This window comes from Oreochromis niloticus, linkage group LG19 (genome assembly GCF_001858045.2).
Source record: "Oreochromis niloticus isolate F11D_XX linkage group LG19, O_niloticus_UMD_NMBU, whole genome shotgun sequence".
Classification (NCBI taxonomy): Eukaryota; Metazoa; Chordata; class Actinopteri; order Cichliformes; family Cichlidae; genus Oreochromis; species Oreochromis niloticus.
This window is the reverse complement of record NC_031983.2, coordinates 23,440,501-23,462,145: the sequence shown is the minus strand read 5'-3', so window position 1 is coordinate 23,462,145 and position 21,645 is coordinate 23,440,501. Positions and strand designations below refer to the sequence as shown.

Sequence of the window (21,645 nt, the reverse complement as noted above, 5' to 3'; positions counted from 1 at the left end):
AACCAGTTAGCACTTCCTTCCTTAGAGGTAAACTGTAGTTTGGGGTTGACAGCTGGCCAGGAGGCAGTGAGGGGTGAACATAAAGTGGTAGAAGATAAATACTTAAATCCATTTTTAACTTTTGCACAAATCAAACTGAAAAAAATAATGTGGCTGAGCAACTTGTCATGGGTGTAATTTTAGGTAAGGTGGGGATTTGTCTCTACCTCTTTACATTTCACCTGATCCAAAAGGCTTCCATCAGCAGAAAATATTTTACTGGTATTTTCTTTCCCCTACTTTCCAGGTGTTGCACAGAGGAGAGCTGGTATGTAATTCACTTGTGAGCTTTGTTTTTTCAATGTTCCATTTAGAACTTTTTGACTGGAAGGTGTAGCCAGTGAGCAGTGGGTGTCCGCCTGTTGGCTTCATTGAGTGGGGTCAATACAAAAAAATACATATTAACATAATTTTTATTCATTTAAGTATTAGGCACACCACAGCATCACAAGCCACTTTAAGTGCACTTTGATTTCATGCATTTGACCTGGAACAGCTGAGAATTTGTAGCAGCAGCCTTGTAGCAATGACCTTCAAAACAAACTTCCGTTTGTGTATAAGAAGCAGCTGCTGTGGTGGTTGATTTGACTACAACTAAAGGAAGACTTTGTTAAACCACAGCTGACAAATGGCATCAACATTAGCTAACTCTAATTGTTTACTGACTTCACTGTAAGAAAACTTAAAGGCTGTATGTGGGTTTATTTAAATTGACATAAGGTATCATTTATGTATTTGTGAAAACAAACACATATTTGATACTGTATATCAGCAGGTGTAAATGTAAATAATTATTTTAGCCGTTTAGCTGTGTGCATACCTATCCATTGAAAACTGCTTTGCAAGCGCCCCCTGTTGTGCCTCAGGCTAAACTGCAGCCAATTTCTGTACAACGTGATTGATGGGAGGAGTCGCAGCTCTCTACAGATCTACCTTTAAAAAGTGCTGCATGGATTTTTCTTTTTTGGGGGCTAAAACTTTGTATCAGAAATCCAGATCCATCTGCTGTAGCAGTGCCTCAAGAACAAGGGAACTGCCAAAAGAAGCTATTGGTTACAACTAAAAGTTTGCATCCATGTTTTGTTCAGCAAAAGGTTCATAATCAATTATTGCAGAAAATAACCTTAAGGGAAATAAAGAAAACAAGATATTTTAGTCATAAACCAAGGTCGTTTTGAATCTTAGATTTAATCTCAAGATATAGAACACAAATTTTAGGCTATAAAGCACCACAAACGGCATCAATCGTCCACTTAAGGATTTACGACACCATAAACTCTCTTGATGGTCCCCAAATACAGGGCGATCGTGGCTCAAGACTTGGGTGTTTGTCTTGTAATCGGAAGGTTGCCGGTTCGAGCCCCGGCTCGGACAGTCTCAGTCGTTATGTCCTTGGGCAAGACACTTCACCTACCGCCTACTGGTGTTGGCCAGAGGGGCCGATGGCGCGATATGGCAGCCTCGCCTCTGTCAGTCTGCCCCAGGGCAACTGTAGCTTGCCTTCACCGGTGTATGAATATGAGAGTGAAAGAATAGTGGTATTGTAAAGCGCTTTGTGGGGGTCCCGAAAAGTGCTATATAAATGCAATCTATTATTATTATTATTATTATTATTAAATGACAATATGACATTGTTAAACTATGAAGGGGGCTGCTGCTTTAGAGTGTTACCTGAGCATGCTCCTGGTCATACTTCTCACCTGATGTGCTGACTTCAAGCATGGAGACAGTGGACCTTCAATTGAAAAGTGCCCTGCAGCTGCCAGAGACCCAGACCTCATCACCAGCAAGGATCCTTCACACAAGGAAAACCGTGCAGAGAATCCCATGAAGGTGAGCTTGAATTTTTCGATCCAACCTTAAATACTCATAATACCACAAAGTAAATTTTTAAAAAAAATCACCTCCTAAACAAGAGGCCACAGGGCATTTATTGACTAATTTTTGTGCAACAAGGGACGAAAACATGTCACAATGTTACATTCACTTCGGCAAAATCCTAGTTACAGTGGTGACATTTCGCATTTAATAAGTTCATCAGCTCAGTTCTCGGGGCCGAGATCGACCCCAAGTTTCATTCAACACAACAGGAATGTCATTTCAAGGCATTAAGAGATCTGCAGAAACACTGGGACATCTTAATTACACCAGTGGTCCTCTTCTACCTAGAAAGTAATGAGGTACAATATTGGAGAAAAGAAATGGCACACTACAAGTAGGCTATGCAGAACACAGCACCGTGTACACTCGCCGAATGTGCAGCAAACTATTCTCACCCACATACCTCTTTCTGCAAAGCAGTGAAATTCATGCAAGGAAAGAGGATACAAGTACTGAACTTTGACCTGGACTACAAGTGACAAATTCATTAAGAAACGTAAATCATCAAAAGGTCAGAGGTCAACTATTCAACTACAGTCATACATGTTTGTTATAGCTCAGCCTTACATGACCTGCATATTCAATAATACATCCAGAGAAGCTTTTTTTTTTTTTTTTTTTTTTACTTAATTTCAAACAGACAAACGTGACCACTGATGTCAGAGGACTCACCTCGCTGTGTTTTTATGAAGCTATCATATCAAAGGAAGAAACCCTGGAAGCATTTGATTGTCTTACATGCATTATTTCCCTTGAATATTGAGCTGAAAACTTAAGTTCAGGTGGGCCGTGTCCGTTTCCGGAGCGTTCTTCCTCCAATCACAGGATTTCTAAAACCTGAAGCATCCTCAGATGGGTTGTGCTGGGCCCGCTGCTGATTTCAGGCAGAGAGCAACGCTCAAAGTGACAGGGTGGGATTACCTGAGTGTGCAAGAATTCGACCATCAAACAAACGCTTTCATACCAGCCGCTCGTTGGTCTAAGAAGGGCACCACAAAAAAAAGCAGCCGTCTGGGAATGAAGAGAGGGGTGGGGAGGATTATCTGGTGGGAGGATGTTTCCTTATGAGCAGGGAGGATCCTCGGACGGACTCAGAGGGCTGCAGGGGGGGACTGTGCTCAGGGAGCGGAAGGCGAAGATGGAGGGGTCGTAGGTGTACCTGGGCGGGGGACGACTGCCCGTCAGGTTCTGAAAGACAGAGAGAGCATGTGGTTGGGTTAATGCAGCCTTTGGTAACGATTACCTGCTGACCTTAAGAATTTTTAACATGTAGTTTTGTTAAACTTTAAATATACAAGGTCATCAGGTAGAGTTAGACCCAAACTGAGTTGGTGTTTCTGACCAAAAAAGCCACCCAAGGGCAAACGCCAGCCCCTGCCACTTCACTGCCTCCACTGTGGGGTATGTGTTGCTCCAAATACAAGCAAGAAGAGGCCCAAGCAGCAGGGGATGTGAATACCTCAAGCCAGCAGTCATTCTCATGTTACGCAAAAGGAGGTTGAGTAAGAGACCCTTGGAGATCCGTAGACAAAGGCAACTGTTAGTGATCCTTACACAGGTTCACCTACAGAAACATTTCAGTACTTTTAATTCCTCTACATGGATCTTGTTGGCTTTAAGGCCTCTTAGAGTCATATTGGTTTGAGATTAACTAAAGAGTGAATGCACCGCTGGCTCACGATCCATCAAAGTTCACAGGTCATTGCACATAAAACGACAAATGTGACGCTGAGGTTGAGCACAGTTTGGGTGAAGACCCAATAGGTTGCTAGTTTAGCTCATGGGTTTAGGAGGCGACCACATGCCGCAGTGACCCGAGGCCCCGCGCTGTCCATCTTGTCTTTTCTGTTCATCTTCACTGTACCATCTGACAAGGGCAAAAAAAAGCACCAAAAATTCACTGACTGATGCTGTAGAAGGAGGAGTGATCCCTGTGAATTATGGATTCATCACAATGGGATGAGCTAATGAGAAGTTCACAACACAGACAAATTCAAATAATAAATAAAATAAAATCAGAATTTCCTTTGTTTGTTGAAAACAAAATCTGTAAGCAAAATTAGGACTTGCATCAATTAATCACATGACTTGAGTGTCAACAGTGGCCTTTTTGGCAACAGTCACAATGGATCTCCTCACTTTCAGCGAGCAATGAACTCCTCCTGTCTGCTCCTAGATTTCAAACAATAACCCAAACAATAATCCAAAACTCAATCCTATCTGGACTGAGTTAAGGCACTGAGGTAGTGCTTTCCACCCTCAATGATGCATTTTGTGTTGCCCAAGTGCAAAAAAGCACAACATAACCCTCCCTTGAAGGTTGAATTCCATTTTCTAGCATGATGAAGGAGAAAAGGATGACTCTACCAGTAGTTCAAATATAAAGAATGATTCAGCCTGACAGCTCAACAGTTATGTAGTGTAAATTAGTAGTAGTATATACGTAGTTGCAGATGAGGTCACTCAGAGAGACATCAGGTGATCCTATTATAGTCATTACAAGTCCATGTAAATTCTACACAAAGGATTTGTTTTCACATGTGCAGTCACTCGGCATCTATAAAAAGCACAGGCGCTACGAACCTACTCAAAATGGCAACAAGGAAGAAGAGGAGCTGCTTTGTCTCTTGTGTTGTTTTAATGAAGAATTGCAAAGATGTGGGTAGTTAAATGTCTTCACACAAAACAGCTCTTCGAATTCAGTGTACACTGGTCCCCTTATAATGACTACACGGACTCACAAAAAACTGGCAGGCACAAAGACATCCACACTCTCATCAGTCTCCCTGTTTGATGACAAAAATCAGTGACCCTAGTGGGCCCTAGGCCTCAATTGTAAGCAGTAAATGTGTAAAATTACAAATCTATTACTTATTTACTTTGGTGTAGTATGAATGGTCATGGGGGAAGTCTGTATTAGTAGAAAAAGCTGTAAAACTTGCATGTAAAAGTCCAAAATTAATGTCCCCTTCCACATTTTTCCAAAGCCATCCAGTGGGCCGGATTAGAGTCTTGGGCTTGGCTGATTCTGGCCCCCAAGCCTTATGTTTGACAGCCCTGGTTTAGAGGCTGGATGTTTCTGGTTTGCATAAAGTAGTCTTGACGACTTGATACCTGGGCACTCGATACGTGCGACGGAGTGCAGCAGACATCAGGTTAAACTGACAGTCGGTGGAGAAGTGTGGAAATGCTGGATCCTCAGGACACATCAGAGCAAAGTGAAAACTCAGCTGGCACTGTTGGAAAGTTACTGCACCTAATTAGAACATTTTCACGCTGATTATTTATTTATTTATTTATGCACACTGCAGGTTCAGTGACATAAATGATTTTCCACTTGCAGAGACCCCTCTCTGAGCTTCTCATGGCTCTAGAAGGCCTCCGTCTAAAATTAGCCCTCGTCATTCTCCTCCCTACAGGAAACAACAGGAAATGACTTTGTTGGATTTGGCAGTGAGGCGGCACTTTCTCCCTCAGAGCCCGCCAAGGAGGGAGCACATTTCTTCAGAGACAGACTTGTTGCAGCGAGCTGATACCATGGAAAAACCGGAGCGTGTGCTTAGACAGAGAGCTGTAAATTGGGAGACCGATGCATTAGAGTAACTAAGTGGATCCCCTGAGATGCAGGGAGAGCACCCGCCGAGGCTAGAAAAATCACCCAATAACATCAGTGCATGTGAAGCTACAGGTGTTGCTATGACTTCAACCGACATCTTCAGAGGTTCAGCTCTACAACAGTAACTCAGCAACAATTCCCATCACCACTTAGAGCCGTTCTGTGTACTCATGTTTGAATAAAGAGATGAAAAAAAAGAGTGAGAGAGGGAGAGAGACATGGAAAATCTCACTCTGAGACCGAGCCACAGTAAACTTGATAGATGTGAACTCTGCTGAGATGTTCTCCATATGGTAGCTGTGAGCTACTCCAACAGCAGAGAAAAGTCATACATCAGGACAACTCCCTGTCCACATTAACAATCCTCCTCACAGAGTTTACATCTGCAGCATTCAGGGTCAGACCGAGTACAGATCTCTGCAGTAGGAACGATGGCATGAAAGATCAGTTAGACCATCTAAAAGAATCTTAAACTTTAAAGATTTAACAGTCACTACTGGCATCGAAAATCTACTGACGGGATTTACTTAAGAGGTTACTGTGCCAATCATGTGACCTCAAAGCACAGAAAAAGTTTTTTGCATATTTATTTTAGGAGTCTCCCTTTCAGAGTTGCAACATTTGCTGTATTTAAATGAATGATGCAAACGTGATTTACTGAGGTCTGCAGTAGGCAATTGCGCCCTATTTAACACATTCGCGCCTAGCGAAATGTGATAGCTTCTCAGAGTGTTAATTTATTTGCAATGCCAGGGGGAGATGTTATCAGGACAAGAGCATAACTGGTGCTGGTGGATGGCTCAAAGCTGTGAGCATGGACTGTAGTTCTTCACTGAGCCCTCACCTCGAGTCCATTTCAGTCTTACTGTGCACCAGTCTGACCAACAATCTGAATGCCTGTACAGCTGAGCCCAACCTGTGCATTCTCATGGTAGGACCAAAATTGCTTTTATACGAAAGTCGGATTCACCTCAACCAGAAACCAAAGGGTCATGCACCACTTTTTCCCCTACATTTAGCTCCCTCGCTCTCCCTCAATTCTGCCCATATCTGCACCACTTCCATCATCTCAATCAATTTTTTCCCTCCTCCATTCTTTACAGTGGCTGAAACCAGACGCCATCACTCTCGCCTGCTACAGCCGGGGAAGCTCTCATCAATAAACTCTCCTATTCACCTCCAGGCCCTGAGGGGGAGGCCTCAGCAGCAGCTACAGTGTCCAAAGCTGTGTTTTCATTCTGCTTACACAAAACCCCCACCGCCGCCACCATCAACCTCCTCAACCCCTGTAACAACTCCCATGCTTGAAAACTTGAGTCCAGTTTCAACCCCCCCTGCACCCACCAGGCGAGATCCAGTGTCTTTGTGCTGGATCTTGGCCAGGAAACCGTGGGTCGACAGAAGGAGATGGAAGGGGGAAAAAAGTGCACAAAGAGTGGACAGAAGCTTCCAAATGGCTCATCAATCCACTGAGCACTCACTTTGAGACAAAAATCTCTGAACTGGAACAAACGCAGTGCCCACAGACGTCACTGACGGGGACATCAGCAACACTACCAGCTTCACCAGTGAGAACACGGGATAATGAGCAATATCTCCACGTATCAGTGGAACTAAACAGATAGCAGCCGGCCGGGCTATAAATGGAAAATGACTCCATCCCTGGAAATACACCACAAGGGAACCGCACACACTCTACCTCCTCCTCCTCAGCTCCATCTCTCATCGCCACCTCGGTTTTTTACATTTCCACTCATCATCATGCAGGACTGAGGTATACTCAATGCTGTTACAGTCAGTGTGTGTGTACGTGTGCGCTCATAAACAAGTGTGTGATAAGGTTCCACTGACACTATCCCACACGACGTGATAATAACGTCACTTTTCTCACCACACTGTGCCTCCTTCTGGAGCACCCTCCTCTGTGCCAAGACGACAAAGCTTGTTCCAGCCTCCAGCGCTCCAGCACTCCATCCTTCCAAGCAAAAAAATCACCATGTACACAGTCGCAGCGCTGATGATTAATTGTTGGCCGTTGCGTTTGGACTTCTTTGGGAAAATCCTGTTGTATTTACAGAACTATTCAGGCTGGTAAATGTGCACTAATGGGACAAGCGGAAAGCACAGCTATTAAAGGCTGTTGAGTGAAATCAAGAGATCAAACAAATCTGAAAAGGAGGGCATTTTTTCATTCTTAGGCTAAGGTATCACTGCAGTAAACTGAGTTTGCAACAGGAATCCAATGTGCTATCAGATTTTCCACAGTCTCTGTAGCTCAGTAGCTAGTGGGGCATGGGAACAAACGCTGCAGCCAGATGCTGTCCCAGTATGCAGTTGGATGGAGATCAAGGTGCTGGCAATAAGGCAGGCCGGTCTGTTCACAGGGGCTGAGCAAGCAACCTCGCAACCTTATCGCGACTGTAATGGATACCCTGATCTAGACTGCCCATCAGCCAGCATTAAAGGGGAAAGGCTCTGCATGCAAAGTTGTGTTTAAATTGATTTAAATTCATTTACTTGTAAGACACACTGGATAACGATAATCTGCTTTGACTAGAGATGACGGTTTTCTTCACTTTATTTTTAGACTCTGTTAGAGTAGCTTTGTGTGATTCACAGTTCAAAATAATTCTTATTTATCTTATACTGCAGCCTGTTGGTGCATCCTCTGTAAGAGCTGACTATATCAGGAATTAGACGTGTCACAATTTTAGATTTTCATATACCAGGCATTTCTAAAGACTGCTGAGGCCCATTTGGAAATCTGAAAATCTTCTGCGGCTCGCCCAAAACTATAATTACAGCTGTGATAATGACATGAGCCTAAGTAGTATTTCCTTCTTGGTGTTTTCATTACTTCTTTTTTTTTCCAGATAATTTGCAAGATGGAGTGGATTCACTAACAGCTTTAGTTCTGCCACCTGATAGCCAGCTGCTACTGACGAGATACAAGTTCACGATCAAAAATAGGTCCTAAAATAAAGCAAATATCTAGTTTATTGTAAGAATTACTTATTCTTTTGTCCCAATATCCACCCTCAGCAGTTGGATACAGGACCACCACGGCCTCCGCCCCTGACCACTGCCCAACACATTTCCTCAGTGGCGGAAATGGGCTTTCCTCGAAGGGTGGCTGATCTCTCCCTTAGAGTTAGGGTGAGAAGTTCAGTCATAGAAGACGAACTCGGAGTACAGCTGCTAATCCTCCCCTTCAAAAGGAGACAGTTGAGGTAGTTTGAACATCTATCTGACCGTTGTTGCCTCCTGGGCACCTCTTCTGTGAGGCATTGCAGGCATGTCCTACCAGATGAAGAACCGGAGGTAGACCAAGGACATGCTGCAGAGATTGCATCTCTCGCGTGGCCTTGTAACGCCTCAGTGTCCCCCTGGATGACGTAGAGGAGGTGGCTGGGTAGAAGGAGGTCTGGACTCTGCTTAGACTGCTGCCTCCGTGACCCGGCACCGGATAAGCAGCAGAGGATGGGAGGATGGATGCATGGATGGATCTTAATTTCAAACTAAATTTTCAAGTTAACTAGAACATCAACCAGTTCATGGTTGGTTAACATTCCTATCAACCGTGAGTTGGATGACCTTCAGCACCGTTTTGAGTGATCAACATATTCTATATTATAATCTGACCAATACTCAAGGAAAGAATAGGAAGAACAGTGTGAAATGTGAAGGAACGGACAAACAACGGACGTCTCATCATTGGATAAGCTCACTGGTTCTTCAGCTGAAGAAGCTAAATAAATAAATACACACACACACACACACACACACACACACACCTCTCTATCTATCTCTCTAGAGATATAGATCTACATCTCGAGATATAGAGATAGATCTCGAGATCTTGAGATATAGAGATAGATATAGATATAGATATATAGAGATAGATATAGATCTATAGAGAGTCTCTCTCTCTCTCTCTCTCTCTCTCTCTCTCTCTCTCTCTCTCTCTCTCTCTCTCTCTCTCTCTCTCTCTCTCTCTCTCTCTCTCTCTCTCTCTCTCTCTCTCTCTCTCTCTCTCTCTCTCTCTCTCTCTCTCTCTCTCTCTCTCTCTCTCATCACCATTGAAAATTATCCTTAGATGTATTTATTTTGTTAAGACAACATGACTCTTACTGAGTCATGTTATCTCGGTAAGGCTAAACCAGTATGAACACTGGTTCAAAGTGATGCACGGGGAACTCGGTTTGTTCAAGTCTCGTGAAGTAAAAATAGTGCAACTCACTGCAGTGACTCAAGGCCAGCAACAAATTGAGCACACACCTCTGAGTCAGTGTGTAGCTAGTGTTAGCTCAAATGAGAGAAGAAAGGAGAAGACAAAAAGGCAATTAAACTAAGAGTGAACTCAGCCTAGTGAGTGAGTCTCTCGGTGTGCGAGAGGAAAGTGAACTCTGTTAGCTGTTGTCACATTGCTCTAATTAGGCATTAAGTGTGTAGATGCTGTCTGCAGTGAGAGAGCCGTGATAAACTGCAAAGTGAATCTGTGGCTTTAACTGATAGCACTGGGGTTTGTTTGTTTTTTATATCATTTTTATCTTCAAGTTAACAGTATCTGTATATCATGATGATGCCCCTGTTACGGATATTACAACCCATAAATGGAACGCTTCAGCCTGGGCAGAAAAAAAATATTTTTACCCAGCAAGAAAAGTTCAAAACGAAGCTTTTATTTTGCCCTCATTTAAATATGGGATCCTGTTTATTATCTTACATGGATGGTTTTTAAAGATGGCTGCAGGTACTCACTGTTGGACCGCTCTTCATACAGATTAACAACACTATCAACCAAAAACTTCAAATTTAGATTCATTACTCCATAAGACTTGTTGTCACTCATCTTCAGGCCAGTTGTGTAATTTGGCGTACCTTAGTCCTTTCAACCTGGTTCCCTTTCTAAAGAATAGCTTCTTGATCCTTGGTCCTCCACTTGTCCAGTTTCCTCACATTTATTAAGGACACACTGCACAACCTGCCAAGTTTTCAGCTATTAGTTCTTGTAAATAACTCATGAAATAAAGTTACGTTGAAACCAAGCACAGCATTGTTTTTCTTGTGACATTACCAATAAGTTTGATGTGTCACATGGCCCTCTTCCTATTGAAAAAACAAAAGTTGTATCCAAGATGGCCGACTTCTAAATGGCCACCATGGTCACCACCCATCTTGAGGAGTTTGCCCCCTCACATATACCAATGTGCCACAAACAGGACTTTAATATCACCAACCATTCCCATTTTATTACGGTGTATCCATATAAATGGCCCACCCTGTACTTTTATATGCCCATCAGATTGTGTTCCTATTAAAACATGGGGACAGATTTTTGCTTTCTTCTCTTTTGTGTAGACACAACACTCACTGAGTTGTGTGTCTTGGCTCCTTGGAAGCAAAATATATGGAAATGAGGCTTGGCTCAAGAGTTTTGCACAATACTGTCCACTTCAAGGGTTTACAGATGACATTAGGGGAACATTAAGAGCGCTTTGTCCTTTCAGACCTCATAACAGCCTGAAAACGTCACCAGCAGTTGTGTTGACAAGTTGTTTTATTTCTTTTTTTACTGCTATCAGCTGTAGGAATGTTTCATACAGCTGATAGCAGTAAATTTCATAACCTTGACCTTGACAATATTCTCAAAACATCTCGAGTGTTGCAGTCAAAATGTTATGTCTTAGCTGAGCTTTGAAGCTTACAGGAATACTATTCCAATGTTTGCAAATGTTGTGGGAGCGTTCCCTGCCAGATGGGTATTTGTGTGGCAATGAAAATGAACTCACCCGAATCTTTATGGTCCGTGTTTTCCCTCCGCAGTTCTTTTTCAGCAGCATCTTCTGTGAAGACAAGAAGAAAGCACAGTGACTTTTCTATCGACATTAAAACTTCAGCAGCAGCTCCTCTGTGACATGAAGAGTAAAAGCTCCACACCTTTTCTTGTAGACTGAACTTTTTATGAGAGAAAATGACTGGTTAAAGCTAGTGTCGGTGCATGCGAGCATTTTTCTATAATCAGCCATATCAAAAACACTTCTCTTGACAGGAAAACACCAACATATGAAAACAAAGTAGGCACCGGTTGTCATTTAATGTTTAAATCGGGACGATTGAGGAAGTCAGCAAATCCAGCTGTCTCACTCAACTATAAACAGTTGGTCAATGAAGCTTATGCAACATCCTGTCTCCCACTCCCCTCCATGACCACGCAGCTCGACTGTTTTCAGAAAAAAAGAAAAAAGAAAGAAAACACAGTGGGGGTGGAGGGACCACACAATCATCGAATTGTCTGGAGTCGCGGAGGTAGCTTCCAAGGGGGAAGGGAGCACAGGAGAGAATGGAAGCACCACAAGACTCCTGCTGCTGTGATGTGGGAGAGAGTCAGCGTGCACTTGCCCTCATGCTCACCTCCTGCCAGCCCTCATCTTTCTTTTTTTTTCTTCCCATCAGTGACTCTACAGTCTATTTGGGTGCAAACTGCTTGAAGAAGAATTTAAAAACAAACCAAAACCAATGTTTATTTTAGATGCTACATGTTTGAGCTGGCCTCGTGCAAACTTTCAAAGAACCCATCTTAGAGAAAAATCAAAGTGATAATTTTATCCACCCCTGCACACCACCATCACCTTAAACAGGTCACAGCTTGCCAACAAGCTGTAGAAACGTGGGTACAGAACTTGTCTTCTATGCAACATGCTACAAAAATAGCCTCGACTTATCTAGGCTAATCCTTGGTGAGAGCTATAACCACTGTTTACATCCATGGACCGCATAGTTAAGATGGATGTAGACTCCAGGTTCTGAAAAGTGAATCCAGGGCAGAAGTACCTTAACACTGCACTCTTATAATGGATGGTAGTTTGAGGCCATCGTTTGCACCTCTCTGGGCTAAGAAATTTGGGGGTCTTGTTCATGACCTGAGGAAGAGCGAAGTCGAAGACGAACAGACGAGTTTGGTACCAGCCTGTTGTGCTGAATAGAGATCAGACCAGAAGGCAAGCCTGTTGATTTACTGCTCAATCTACATTCCTTCCTCACCTACACCCACCAGCTGTGAGCACTGATGAAAACAATAAGTGGACAGAAGCAGCTGAAACTAGCTTCCTCCGAAGGGGAGTTACGGATGGAACAGGTAACTCCGAGCGCTCCCTCTGAACGGCAACAGGCTTGGTGCTTCCCAGGATGCAGTGGGTTATCTTCATTGACCTCTTTTCATGATATATGCCTATACACCCCTCTGCATTTAATCATTAGTTATTTTTAATCTCTCACTCTCTTTCACAGTGTGTCTTCCTCCCACCACCCCCAACTGGTCCCAGCAGAAGGCTGCTCCTCCCTAAGCCTGGGTCTGTCCTGTTAGAAGGACGTTTTTCCCTCCCACTGTCACCAAGTGCTTGCTCAATCCGAGCTGCTTTATTATTGGGATTTTCTCTCTATTCTATGCTCTTTACCTTACAATAGAAAGTGCATTAAGCCAATTATTGTTGTGATTTAGTGCTATATAAATAATACTGAATTGAAGTGAATTTCATTGAATCTTTTGCTTTTTAGTTCCACTTAGCTTTCACAGTGGTGTTATTCATTTCAGTTTAACACTTAGTGTTTGGATGACGGTGCAGAGAGCTAACAGGTCAGACCAGAATCTCTCATAGATAACGGACTGGGCTGAGACCTGGTGGGTGTGAATATTATAGTATATGTAGCAGTCAACACTATTTTCACTTACATCGGGATATAGTCGATCACTTAGAACAACTGTGACCTAATCACTATACAGTCGGGGTTTTCCTTTAAACTGTCATCCAGGTTTTCCTTTCTTTGTCAAATGACCAGCATCTGCCACAAAAGCTGTTTTTTTCCCATGATAATCAGCGCAACATCTGTGCAGTTTGTGGGAATGGACACGGATAAGCAAGCATAAGGAGTTATCAGAGACTAAATGAAAGAAACCATAAATAAAGACTTGACTCTAATTATTTACGGTCACACTGGGGAATCATAGACCTGCACGTTAGCCCCTGGCCTTAGATAGGGAGCACCTGAGTCAAAACTAAGAGCACTCTCAATATCCTTCAGCATTTAAGGACTATTTCAATCTGAAGAATTAATATTTTTTCATGCACTCTTATAATAGATGGTAGTCTGAGGCCATTGTTTTCACCTAGAAGAAAGTGGAGTGCCCACTCTGTGTTTGGGGAGTTGCTCAAACATTTTGGGGTTTGTTGATGAGCTGAGTGGAGCCAGAGACCAACAGATCAGTTTGGTACCAGCCCGTTGTGCCAAATAGCGATCAGAACATGAAGGCAAGCCTGCTGACTTACTGCTCAATCTACATTCCTTCCTCACCTACGCCCACCAGTTATGAGAAGTACTCAAAACAATAAGATTGTAGACATTAGCTTCCCCCTAAAGGAAGTAGGGCTGGAACAGGTAACTCTGAATGATCCTTTAGATATGCTGCAATAGTCTTATGCTGCTGTGGGTGCAGTGGGTTATCTTCACTCATGTCTTTTCACTCTGTGTTTATACACCACTCTGCATTTAATCATTAGGGAGGCTGTCCCTCCCCAAGCCTGGTTCTGCCCTGTTAAAAGAGAGTTCTTCCTTCCCGCTGTCACCAAGTGCTTGCTCATAGCAGGGTTTTGTTTTTGTTTTTTTATTGTTGGTTGGTTTTCTCGCTATTCTCGTCTTTTTACCTTATAATATAAAAGTGCCTTGAAGTGAATTTAATTCAATCTTTCGCAATTTTCACTCCCATCAGGATACAGTCGATCACTTAGAACAACTTTGACCAAGTCACTGTACAGTTTGGGTTTTTCCTTTAAACTGTCATCCAGTTTTTTGTTTTCCTCAAATGACCAGCATCTGCCACACTAACTAAATTGAATTTATATTGGAGGATGTTACTGAACATAACCCGGGATTTAGTTTGCAGCATCTGCAAGCCTCATTTTGAACTAAATGAACAGTCTTGTTGTTGTTCTTCTTTTATTATGTCCAGATTTGCTGTACAAATATCTTCCTGTAAGATGAAGCTGTGTAAGCCCACCCACTCTGCATGTACAGAGTTATGGCTCTTATTTTTTTATAGATGTCTCTTCAAAATGAAAAAAAAAAAATAGACTATGAGTCAATCTAACTGAAAATAAGCCTGGGAGGCTATATTTTGGGCCAAATATACTTATTTCTTACTCTTCTCGATCCTGGCCCTGAAAATGCTTTTCCTTTGCTTGCATGTCCATTTCTATGGTTTCAGGATTTAGTCCCAAAAATGTTAAGAATATGTTTCAGGTGTTCCCTGCACCTTTGGCACAGAATCCCCATATTTGACACCTTTAAATTACATTTTTAACAAGAACCGCATCTCTTTCCCTTTCTTGCTCCCCTGGGGGGCAGATTCATAAAACTCATGACTGAAGCTGCGTGTACGAGCACAGGCAGAAATCCATCCTTTTCATTAGATTTATAAAGCCGTGCATTGGCATGGTCGTCTTTTATAGAGCTCAGTCTTCTTGGCTTGTGCGCCTTAATTAATCATTTGCATATAAAACGCTGTTTGCACCAAATTGCTTCTGGAACTACGAACAGAATAAAAACCAGAGGATGAAAAAGGCTGTCAAATGGTTGTACTACAAATGCGTGGGCGAGGTCCTCCACTAAATGTCTGACCATGGCATTCTTATGGTGTGCTCAGACCAAACATAAAGTGAAGCTTTGCCATATATATCTTTCTAACGCACATTTAGTATAGCTTTTTGGGGTAATAAGAAATTCAAGGCTTATAAGCTAACCGTTTCCTGTAAAAACACCAGTGAACATGTGCTATTTGTTGTACATCAGACCCTGGATGAGGTGTAGAAGTCGAGGCTGATTTCATGACTGGGAGATGTCCAGCTAAAGGGTTAATGTGTCTGCTGGCTACCTCTGTAGGCCCCCTTTTGTATTCCCTGCAGCACCTCCCATTCCACTTCACTGAGCGTGCACACACACACACACACACACACACACACACACACACACATACACAGTGACACAGACAGGAGGATGTACACATGCAGACACAGACAGACAGGCAGGCAGGATGATGGATGCACACACATATACATCCACGCACTACTTCTCTTTTTACACTTCACCCCTCTCGAAGTTGCCCGCTGTCTCTTATCATCTGTTCTTTCCCTCTAAAAACCCCACGGACATATGGACCCCCGAAACCTGCAGTTTCTCTCTTTGCAAAAACACACACACACACACAAACACACACACACACACACACACACACACACACACACCCTTCCCCATCCACAGTGTGGGCCAACAAGTCTATTGGATTTTAATGATTAGCGGACCAGCTTCGCCGTGACTCATTAGTGGCTGTCGTTTTTCTGTTGTTTATTTAATCCTCTCCTTCTGCCTCCACCCCTCCATCGTTTCCCCTCGCTCGCCAGCCTTTGTAAGAAACGAGGGCGGACATCTGCCGTCCGTGGCTCCCTCTCCTTCATCCCTCTCCAGCCAGACCACCATGGAGGCGAGCGTCCGGCTATGGAAAGGGAGGACTTTGTTTGCGTGTGTGCATGTGTATTTGAAGAGTATTCACGATTGTATTTTTGGACCAAATGTGCGACCCAAGATCGCTGTTTGATTTGCTCAGGGGGGTGGAGAAGGGGGGGTTGAGGTTCATCTGCCATTTGGCACACATACTGCTATAGTGTCAGAATTAAATATGATATTACATAAATAGGTGAAGTACAGAGAATTTATTTCAGCATACAGTGAAACGGATTGTTGGACATGAAAAGACTGCATTCTCTGAATGCATCCAAATATTTGAGGGAAGAAAATCTGGCTCCTAATACAACATCCCCACATAAACTCACTGATTATCCAAAATTATGGCATTCCAAGCTCCAAGTTAAACATCCTACTGAGAGAGAAATGGTCTGTCAGTGATCTGTTTCAATTACAGCAATAACGACTGATAGCAATTAAAAATTGATCATTATTAATCAGTTATACAGTGCCCTGGGGACTAAACCGTAGAGCCATTAAGTAAATGTAGATTACAGTGCTGCACTGAAGCATAATTTGGAAGTACTTAGTATTTTTACTGTGCTAAAGGCTAGAAGTAAGATTTAAAAGTTTGACCCATCTATATGCATTGACATTTTAGGAATATTTTAGTGTTATAAAATATTATGTTCCCTTGTCTAACATCTTGAGATATTGTCCCAAATATTAACTGGCTCTGTAGGACATACCCTTTTTCTACAGTGTGTGCATGTGCAGTGAAGGCTATAAATGCTAGCCTATCTAATGCTAAACTCATTATGGAAAGTTACAAGTCACCAAAAAAAACAAAAAACAAAAATAGAAATCACAAGCTTTGCAGAATTTTGGTGAATATGATGGAAACTACCATCAAAAAATGAAGAGGAAGTGAGTGCTGCATACGCTGCCGTAATTGCTAGAGTTTCAGTTTTGCACAGAAGAAAACATGGCCTGATGTGAGTCAGTATCTGTGTCATAAGTTAGCAAGAGAGTTTGAAACACTGCATTGGACCTTTACATGCTAAATGACAATACCTCCTAACAATACCTTTGTTAGAATCTGGTCACTGATTTTTTAAGTCTTTACCCATCTGTGTAGCCATCTCTGCGTGTGGGTGCTAGGCTGCCAGCACATATCACATACCTGTAAGTGCCAACAGCCAAACTATGAGCTAGTCAGACGTGAACTCTAAGTTTTCTGTGATGCACTTTTACTAAAGGTTTCCATAGACTGCTTGGATCTATGCCCTTATACACTGATGACACTTAATAAAATGAGCTTCCACTGAGGTGTAGTGAAGTGTGGTACACGGTGCTGCAGGATATATGTGAAAGGCAAGTGCCCCGGACCCTCACAAGTTGCCTCAAAATGACCCTGTTATGGTCAAGGAAGTATAAAAATGCACGCCATTTTCTCCAATATGGATGACAAAACCATTTCTTTCAGGGCCCATTGATACTACGATCGTTAACAGGGTTTTTATGGACTCAAAATTGGCTGTTTGGGGCTGACTGAACATAACATAATAAGCCTACATGAAGACAACAAGTGTTACCTTAAAATACAAAAATGTAGGCCTTTTCTTGTCATTTAAGGCAACATAACAAACAAGATTGCTCAGACGGCACAAGTCCTCCCGAAGGGCAAAAGCTATACTACAGTAAAACTTTGTTTTTATTACAATATGATGACTTCACCTTGTTATTGGTAACTATTGGTTATTGGACATCAGATGGAAAAAATAAAAAGTGTGTTGAAGAGTTCTTTCCACAACCTTTCAGAGGATGTATTACTCAATGTGGATTCTTGAGATTTTTTCTAAGGTCAATTTTGACCTTGGGCTCAATGAAGGTCAAAGTCAAATGCTTGGCCAACCTAGGTACTCATGTCTCCTGAGGCCTAGTATATTGTTGTGAAGTTTGAAGACGATCCATAAAAAAAAAAAAAAAAATTGTGGGTAATACAAAAGTTTTTTTTCACATTTGGTGTGACCTTGACCCAGTTTTTACCCAAATTTAATCTGTTTGAGCTGGTTTTTTGCATCTACCATCACAAAAAATATGAAAATGACATCTTGAAAACTGTAAATGTTAGACTGCTAAGAAACAGACAGACAAACAAAATGAACTAACTACATACTGCCTTCTTTCAGGGGAAAATAAAAAGGGTGCATTATACTAGCTGCAAGAAAAACCCTGCTTTAATAATTTAGCACTAGCATATACATGCTCCTCGTATTTAACTCACGGACCTGTTGCATTTTCTCCAAGTCCAGACTGGGTCTCCCTGGCTCCCCCCCGTAGCTGTGCCGAAACTTTCTGTAAGGTGCTGATTGGTCAAAGTGGGTCAAGATGATGGGTCGTGCAACCGGCGGCACCACCTGCAGCTGAAATCGCATGGGGGGTGGCTTGAGGCTACGTGGTGGGCTGGAGCTGAAAAGTACAGGGCTGGGGGAGGCAGCCAGGCAAGCACCGGGCTCCCCCAGCGACCTGGCGGAGGCGGCAGGCGACCTGCAGCCACAGAGGTCCCGCACCTCCTCATCACTGGAGGCACTGCTGTGGTGATCGCCGTGGCGCTGGGAGAGTGAAGACACCCACTTCCTGTTATCGCCACAGCTGATTCGCTCGAGTTCTTCCTCTGAAGAGTGGCGATCCAGATTGGCATCTAAAAGGAGCCGCAGACGTCGCAGCCGGGCAGGAGAGAGGGGACCCTGGTTGTGCTGCTGGCTGGTGGCCAGAGGGGTGAGGGCACAATTTCTTCGCCTCTCTAGGAGAATTAAAAACTCATAAGTAAAAAATTTTTTTTTTAATTAATTAGATAATAATTTAATACCAAGCAGACCAGTTACACTGAAACAAGGTACCCCTCTGCTCTCATCTTTTCCCTACTTTTAAACTAACCACTAGTCAGATTTATCTCTCTCTCCCTCCTCTAAAGGACTAGGAAAAAAGTCACCAGGAATCCTAATGAAGGCTAAGTAATCATTCTAGATCACCCCAACTCTATGCTATCAAATTATATATATTTTCTATTGTTCTCCCAGGTCTTGGAAATCAGGGAACAAAGACAATCACTGTAGCTGACAAGCATCAAAAACTATTTGGATTTGTTACATAAATCTGTTGCATCTGCTTTTTTTTGTAAGGTAAAATGTGTCCTGTAAAAGTGCGTTGGGCAACTTATTTTTTTGAATTATTTGTACCTCCTTCCAGTAGCATAGCACTTTTCATTTTGTTTAAGTGAGAGAAGATCCTGTAGCTTTGTGCAAACTACAAAGTCAAAATCGTCAAGTTTACCAATCTATTTTACTATGAAAATCAAATTTTACATTGACGAAAAGTTGAAATTGTTTGTACGCGCTGTCAGTTATAGTTCGGTATCAGCAGGTCACATTTAGAATTTAAAAGAAAGAAAAACAAAATCTCAATCAGCCAAGTTAAGTGCAATGAATACATCTACTTTTTAAGGTAGGTGCTTTAAAAAGAGCCAATAAAATTTTTTAAAATCCTAAAACTAGAAGCTGTTATAAATGACCTCAGAGCAGCTGCTATTTGGCCATATTTCCTTTTTCTAATGAATCTTCTGTCAGCAGCTTTCTGAAGTAGCTGAAGTTGATTGAAGTGAAGCGCTTTTCAAGTTTCCTGTAAGCAATCTGTTACCGCCAACTAGAAGTATAAGCATGAATGGCTCTTTCAGCATCCTCTTTTCACCTTTACTGCATTTCTTAGGTGATTAAAACTATTTTCGTTTCCCAGAAAACACTGTAATAATTTGACGGACATTTCCAGAGTCAAAATTCTCCTCCAGTAATCAGTGTTCCCCTCTAATCTTTATTTTTGACCCAAAACAGAAAGTCATCATCTATTTTCAATTAAAGGTGATTTGCCTGGCAGTGGGAACATACCTCTGTCAATCTGTGCAAGCTCCTGGTTCTCCCCTTCTGAGTCATCGCTCTCCCCTCCCTCTCCGCTGCCATGGTAGGAAATCTGGAAAAAGCATCAGCTTGTACTGTAGGTCAAACATGCAGTGCTAAATTAACCCCTTATATCCGCTGCTGATATGAATCTTAATATTACATACACAAAAAAATACAAAGTGTATCATACAAGGATATATAAGGGTCCTTCTCTTTCAAGCCAAAGAAAAGGAAGATTTGGGTCTTAGATCGTGACACTTGGCGTGGGTGTAAAACTGATTTGTTTGCAGTTTTAACAGGGCTTAAAAGTGTTTTTTTAGCCCTGAATATTTCATGTGTATATCTCTTTCCGTTCACAGGTTTTGACGGCAATAATGCAAACTAAAAATCACCAAACTTTAACTCACTTTTATATAATTCCAGAGCCTTTATGTTAGAAAATATTCATACCATGACAGTAAAATTTTGCAGGGCTTCAGTAAACATACACAAGTTGCTGTACAGAAAAAAACATTCAACCTAAACCAGACTGTCTCTTTAAAAATCGTTTCCTCCTCTACAGCAGCAACAACAATACAGATACCCTGCAGACTGCAAAGCTAACAGTTAAGTAATGCGCCTCACACTCAGTAATTACCACTCCGAGGCTTCGCTGAGCAGCTGCCATCTGTGCTTGAGCTTGTGTGTACGATGACACACATACATCCACACAAACATACAGTGTCCTCCCTTCTAGTGTGTAACACACACACACACACACACACACACACACATAACCTCCTCCTCCTCTTTCTGAAGGCCTTCAAAAAAAAAAAAAATACAGTGAAACAGGGGAAATGAGCCAGGGTTTCAAAGACAAATACAGGGAGGACAGTATTCAATTCATATTAAGTGGAAGTTCCAGAGTATGCTGTTATGCAACAACATCAAGGCCGTTGAAATCACATTATTCACATCTTATATCAGCAGTAATGAGTAACAGGAGTTTTGGCCGACTTTCTGTCAGCCAAAACTCCTGTTAATCATAAATGTAGTTTCCTTAAATTGCTACAGACCCATGTAGGCTAAACTGACTGAAAACATGTCATACTTGCAGTCCAATGTGTCACATCAGTGCAGACCAAAGAATAGGCCAAAGCAAGTCTGATGATGTAACACTGCAAATACTCTTTCCACACTTTCTGTTGCTAGCTCAATGATTTTTGTCTTTCACAAAGTAGGACGGTGTCTAAATGACCCTTGAAAACAATGTTAATTTATAGATGATGTTTTAGAACTAGACCAAAAAACTTTGGGACCATCTAATAAGATGTTTTTACCTCCTTGTGATTGGCCATTTACAAATGTTTAACTGGAGTCCCTCTTCATTTCATACTTCCTTTAAAAGATTCAGTCGTTTATACTCTCCAAGAGCAAGTCTGACAACACCAAAAAGTCACATCTGAGCAGGTTTTAGCAGGTATGCAGGTAAACAGTCCAAGCTGGGTGCAAAAGACGGACATTTTTTCCCAAATGCCTATTTTCAAAGGCTTAGCTTTCTATTATTTTTTAATCAATTTAGATCCTTAAACAAAGATTTGCAGAACAAAAGAGAAATTTTGGTCCCAGATATCAGCTCACTGCATCTGTAGTGCATTC

General features: G+C 42.2%; 1 protein-coding gene across 1 annotated transcript in view; it reads right to left on the bottom strand.

The window, feature by feature from the left end:
* Window positions 1-1,949: 1,949 nt before the first annotated feature.
* si:dkey-16j16.4 (uncharacterized) overlaps window positions 1,950-21,645 on the bottom strand; it is a 30,782-nt gene continuing 11,086 nt past the window's right edge. The window contains exons 2-5 of the mRNA XM_005477528.3: window positions 19,996-20,077; window positions 18,343-18,857; window positions 11,329-11,382; window positions 1,950-3,108 (exon numbers count right to left, since the gene is read on the bottom strand). Of these exons, the coding sequence (XP_005477585.1) occupies window positions 2,983-3,108; window positions 11,329-11,382; window positions 18,343-18,857; window positions 19,996-20,077 (777 nt within the window). The 3' untranslated portion in view covers window positions 1,950-2,982. The remainder of the gene's footprint in view (window positions 3,109-11,328; window positions 11,383-18,342; window positions 18,858-19,995; window positions 20,078-21,645) is intronic.